Source organism: Neopelma chrysocephalum, unplaced genomic scaffold (genome assembly GCF_003984885.1).
Source record: "Neopelma chrysocephalum unplaced genomic scaffold, ASM398488v2 Primary Assembly neopelma1_141, whole genome shotgun sequence".
NCBI lineage: Eukaryota > Metazoa > Chordata > Aves > Passeriformes > Pipridae > Neopelma > Neopelma chrysocephalum.
In genome coordinates, this window is record NW_020897803.1 from 713,586 (window position 1) to 719,720 (window position 6,135).

At 48.1% G+C, this 6,135-nt stretch overlaps 1 protein-coding gene across 1 annotated transcript in view; it reads right to left on the reverse strand.

The window, feature by feature from the left end:
* Positions 1-6,135, reverse strand: part of GDPD5 (glycerophosphodiester phosphodiesterase domain containing 5) — a 110,789-nt gene that overhangs the window by 13,545 nt on the left and 91,109 nt on the right. Inside the window, exons 8-9 of the mRNA XM_027699819.1 lie at positions 4,092-4,241; positions 2,470-2,488 (exon numbers count right to left, since the gene is read on the reverse strand). Of these exons, the coding sequence (XP_027555620.1) occupies positions 2,470-2,488; positions 4,092-4,241 (169 nt within the window). The remainder of the gene's footprint in view (positions 1-2,469; positions 2,489-4,091; positions 4,242-6,135) is intronic.

The following is a 6,135-nucleotide window of genomic DNA, read 5'->3' on the forward strand; positions in this document are numbered from 1 at the left end:
TGTACAATCCTACATCCCTGAAAGCCAGAGGGGGTTTGGAGGAGCTGCTCCTCCTCTCTGTGCTTGGTTTGAAAGGCTCACCCCCCTTATAATCAGGCTGCTATTCTTTCCTCCCTGCTGCAGAGACACAGCAAGTCATTCCTACAAAATTACCCGGGAATGAACTCATTTGGACTATTTTTGTGCTCCCAAATCCATTGCAAATGCATTCAAACAGAGTCTGGACCCTCCTTAAGGAAGATTATGAAACCGTGTTAGTTAGAGCAGCATAACCTTGCTCTGGACATCACCACGTTGTATTTTTCCACTAATTAGCCAGGACTTTAAAAAAAAAAAATCATGACATCATTTGTACATTGGAGAGGTTTAGGAAGGAGCTTGAACAGAATATTTTGTTCCAAACTAACAGCAGCACCTCTGGCTGGCCTGGTGAAGGTGCCCCTGGCCACGGCAGGGGGTGGAATGTGATGGTCTATAAGGTCCCTCCCAACCCAAACCATCCTGGAATTCTCTGACTGTGCACTGAGCTGCACTAAAGGATCTGATTTTTGTTTCATCAACATGTTTTAAGGATGTTTTCTTGTCCTTTTGGAAATCTGAGCTATTATTATTATTATTATTATTATTATTATTATTATTATTATTATTATTATTATTATTATTATTATTATTTTCTCTCTTATCTCTCCTTTCCAATATTAATCTGGAACTGGACAAAAAAACACAAGGCACGGTTAGGGCAACACCTAAAAAATTGATTTTTTTTAATTTTTTTTTTTTTGGTGTAAAATGATGCCCTTTGGAAGTTTCCTGTATGGGGCTTAGTGTGGGATCTGCCAGTACATTGGATTTCAGCATTAGTGGCTCAGGTTACTACAGGGCATCAACAATTCTGTCTAAAACATAAAATAAAATGTATGTTTAATCCCCAGGAATTCATATTTTAGAGAACATCCATAACTAACCCTGGGGGGTTGGAACTAGAGGGTCTTGAAGGTCCCTTCCAACCCAAGCCATTCTTGGATTTCATGATCCAACTTTTCAGGAAATAGCTCAACTAGGCTGAAAGGAAGGGGGAAAGCACAAAACAAACAGAGAAAAAAAACAACAAACAACCCAAAACTGCCTTGGACAACAGGATAAACTCATAAGCAAAAGCCATTAGGGATTTAATAACTCCATGCAGGAGATGAGAGCTCATTATTGTCCTGCACACCCAGAAAAGCTGAAGGCTGATTTAATGAAAGACTCCCTGAGCTGACAGGGATTTATCTCAGGGAGCACGAGCCTTTCTCCAGGCCTGGCAGGAGATGCCAGCTGGGATTGTTTGCTGCCACAGACTGGGCAGCACACAGCTCAACTGCCCTCATTTTTAACATGTGCAGGAGCTGTGCAACAAACCAAAGCAAAAAAAACCCAAAGCCACCCCAAAAAGATGGTGGGAATGTTTTAGTAATTAAGATAAAATGAAAGAAAGGCCCTCAAAACCACCAAGGCAACAAAGCCCCCCAAACCAGCTGAGAAAACAACAGTTTTTCTTCAGCCTAAAGCCTTTTTAATGTAAAGAAAGGAGCTGGGGGGGCTCAGCCTGGAGCAAAGGAGGCTCAGGGGGGACCTTCTGGCTCTGCAACCCCCTGACAGGAGGGGGGAGCCGGGGGGGGGGTCGGGCTCTGCTCCCAGGGAACAAGGGACAGGACAACAGGACACACCTCAAGTTGTGCCAGGGGAGGGTCAAGTTGGACATCAGGAAGAATTTCTTTGCAGAAAAACACTGGCAGGGGCTGCCCAGGGAGGTTTGGAGTCCCCAGCCCTGGAGGTGTCCAAGGAAGGCCTGGACATGGCACTCAGTGCTCTGGGCTGGGGGACAAGGTGGGCATCGGGCACAGGGCGGGCTCAGTGACCTTTTCCAACCTCAGTGACTCTGGGATTCTCTGATCCTCCTCCACAGGCCCAGTGCCAAGGCTCCTCCTGAGCTTTAGATGGGTTTCTCCCCCCACTCTTAATTCCTAAAAAAAACAAAGCAGGTATGACCCAGGACAACCTGTGGGCTTGCACTGCAGCTCTTCAAACTCCAGGTGACACCTGACCACAGTGAAAAGCTGGGCACAGACAGAAGGACAGAAGGACATTTTGATCACTCTGCTCCTCATCTTCCCCATCCCACCTCAGCCGTTCCAGGGCACTCACTCCACGTGCAGCAAAGGCAAAGCAGCTGGATAAAGCAGCTGCCAGCTCCTCGTGGGACGTGCAGGCTGTGGTCTGGGGGCTGTGACAAGGCTTGCTAGTCCCTGGTCTTGATTCTCCTGGGATTCAGAGCAAACCACCTGCTGCTCACAGCCAACCACCTCTGGGTGTCATGGAATGGGAAGAGGAGGGATGTGCCCTGCTGTGCCCTGGCACAGCTCCACTGCTGCTCTTCAGCAGCCTCTAACACACAACCAGCACCTCCCAGAAGGGTTTGTTCCCTACTGCAACAAGTGTTTGCTGGCTCCAGGGAAGAGCAAGAAGCAAAGGACCAAGGCTCAGCTGGGATTCCTGCTCCAGATAAGGTTTTTGTAAATACCTCAAGGACAGAAGGGATTTGTTTGCTGTTCAGCCCCTTTAGAAGGCTGTGGAGGGCACACGGGTCTGGAAACCCCATAGGAAGAGAATCTCCCCACAGGGTTTGTGATTTCCTGCCCTGCAGAAAGCACACAGAGCCCAGGTTCTCACTTGGCTTCTTCTGGCCTTCGTGGCTGGTGCAAACTCAGCAGGACAGGAAAAAAGCATTTCTCGTGCCCAGAACTTCATCCCACCACCCACAGGGGAAATAGAGTTAAAAGGAGTGATGCAAATGAAGCTGGCATTTCAAGGGGCTGCTCAGAGAAAGAAAACACAAAGAATAAAGAGAACTAAAATAAAATACTTGTGTCACGACAGGTGTTTATCTCACCCAGCAAACTCCCAGTGCACAGTCCTGAGCTTGGGCACACTCCAGCCTGCAAAATAGCTTCCAACAGCCTATACAAATCTTTCTTTCTGCTTTGAATGCCAGAAAGATGTTAGCTGGATGCCTTAAAAAAATCAAATTCATTCCCAAGGCTGGTGCCTCCACTGCAATCTCTGAAGTCAATCAGCCAGCACAGAGGTGGGGATGTGACCACTCCACAGACCTGGGTGCAGAAGCCCCCAAACTAAGAGATGTGCCACCCTAGGACAGCTCTGGACTGGATGACCCTTCCATCCTAAACTATTCCATGGCTCTGCCCAAGCCAACCTGCTCTACCTTCTGCCTGGACATGTCCAGAAGCCTTGGAGAAGAAAGGGCTGTGTGATTCAGCTTTCAAGGTCTACCCAGAGGCAGAATGTGTCACCACCTCCCCCATTCTCACGCTGATCTGCAGTGCAAGAGCACGGGGCACTTGTGCAGGTTCAGCACAGTTTGGGTTTTTTGCAGACTGCCACATCCTGGAGGGCATTTTGCTGCGAGCTGAGCACAACCACTGCTGCTGAGGTCCTGCAAAGGACATGGACACTGAGCCCTAAGCTCTAAAATAATACTAATAATAATAACAATAACAATAATAACAATAATAATAATAACAATAATATCAGAAACTTCTACTCGTGGTCCAGCTCATGGGTCAAGCCTGGAGAGCAAAATCCAGCAAAAAGAAATATTTAGATTAGATATTAGGAGGAGAATATTTTCCTATGAGGGGCCGAGGCCCTGGCACAGGCTGCCCAGGGGGGCCGGGGCTGCCCCATCCCTGGTGGTGTTGGAAGCCAGGCTGGACACAGCCTTGAAGCAACCTGCTCTAGTGGGAGGTGTCCGTGCCATGGCAAGGGGGGTTTGGGACTGGATGATCTTTAAGGTCCATCCCAACCCCTTGATATCCTCTGGTTCTACGAAAAGCAGCAGCCAAAACAACGCCCAAACCAGCCTGGGAAAGGCCAGGATTGCCCTGGTGTTTGTGAGGCACCTCAAGACATCTGTGGGGTGGTTCATGCCCAGCTTCACTCCCAGGGTGATTCCCGTCAGGAGGGCGCTCAGGCTCCCAGCTGCTGTGCCTGCTCCCTGGAATCAGAGGGGTGGGACCATGGGGGGTTACTCACCATGGGTGCTCCACGGTGCCCGATGATGGCTGGCTTTGGTGCCAGGGCCTTCTTCTCCATGATGCAAGGGGAGGAGATGGTGAGGGGGACGAGGTAAAGTGCAACGACGACCGCGAGGTACGCGGTGAACATCAGCATCTGGGAGGCTGGGAGGGGAGAGGGGGAGACAGCAGGTGAGAAAAACATATTCCATTAAAAAAAATAAATAAATCAATCCTGTACTCAGCACTGGTGAGGCCACCCCTGGAGTGCTGTGTCCAGTTCTGGGCCCCTCAGCTCAGGAAGGATATTGAGGGGCTGGAGCAGGTCCAGAGAAGAGCAACGAGGCTGGGGAAGGGACTGGAGCACAAGTCCTATGAGGAGAGGCTGAGGGAGCTGGGGCTGTTCAGCCTGGAGAAGAGGAGGCTCAGGGGAGACGTCCTCACTCTCTGCAACTCCCTGACAGGAGGGGGGAGCCAGGGGGGGGTTGGTCTCTTTTCCCAGGCAACCATCAGCAAGGCAAGAGGGCTCAGGGTCTTCAGCTGTGCCAGGGGAGGTTTAGGTTGGATATTAGAAAGAATTTCTTTCCAGAGAGGGTGCTCAGCCATTGGAATGGGCTGCCCAGGGAGGGGGTGGATTCTCTGTCCCTGGAGGTTTTTAAGAACAGACTGGATGTGGCATCAGTGCCATGGGCTGGGAACCACAGCGGGGTTGGATCAAGGGCTGGACTTGATGATCTCGGAGATACCTTCCAACCCAGCTGATTCTATGATTCTATGATTCTAAATCAAGTCCTGGACTTGATGATCTCGGAGGTCCCTTCCAACCCAGCTGATTCCATGATTCTATGATTCTAAATCAAGTCCTGAAGGAGGTTTTCACTTCATTTTGTACCGGGGAAGCAAAATGTGAAGTCGGTTATTCCAAGCCCAGCCATGCAGCCCAAAACGCGGCTGATTTGCCACCCTTTGGGTGGGACAGCACCAGATTTTGCCCTGCCTGGCAGCAGACGCACAGGTGGCCACTCACCCAGAGCTCAGGACAGGCCGTGGCACCACGTTGGGGATTTAATAGGATTGAACATGGCTGTGTTTGTGCTGCTGGCTCACCAACAGCACCCACCTCCCCCTGCACCACGTTCAGCAGGAGAGCTGAGCTCATCTGCACTGATGGTTTCCTGATTAGCCTGGAGATGTCTAAATAAACCCTTGGGCTGTGATGGAGCTGCAGCACTTGGGGCCAGCTGAGCAGTCCTGCCTCCCACTCCACCAGTGACTCCCACTCTGCCCAGGCTCTCTGGGAATCTCTGGAAGGTGCTGACAGTGCAGCAGAAACACCCCTTGTGCCCAACAGACTTTATTCCTTATAAAGGACAGCAGTCACCTCTGAACTCCTGAGCTACCTGGAGTCACCTGAAACCCCACAAGTTACAGCAAAATACTTCATTTTTAATTTTCTATTATTATTTATTTTGCAAAGGCTTTGGAACTCAAGGGATGACCTCCTAAATAAATAAATAAAAAAAACCTCTTTAAAACAAATGGGGTGCAATGGGTGCAAGATGGAGAAGGTTCCTCTTTCAGGTAAGTTACCTTTCACAAGTAAAATGACTCTGAAATAACTGTAGGATCAGGAGATAAGGATGGGTTTTTTTAAAAAACAAACAAATAAAAAAAGAACCCAGGAGCAGAAAGAGAGAAGGAAAACAGCTTCCTGGCTTCTAAAAGAAGAGAAACAAGAAAGAAGAGAAACAAGAGGAAGAAAAAAGAAAGACATGAAAGAGAGAAAAAAGAAAAAAAGAAAGAAATGAAAGAGAAAGAGAAAAAAGAAAAAAGAAATGAAAGAAAGAGAAAAAAGAAAAAAGAAATGAAAGAGAGAAAAAATAAATGAAAGAGAGAGAAAAAAGAAGTGAAAGAGAGAGAAAAAAGAAAGAAATGAGAGAGAAAAAAGAAACAAGAAAGAAATGAGAAAAAAAGAAAAGAAATCAGGAAAAAGAGAAACAAGGAATAAAAAGAGAAACAAAAAGAGAAACAAGAAAAAAGAGAAACAAAAAGAGAAACA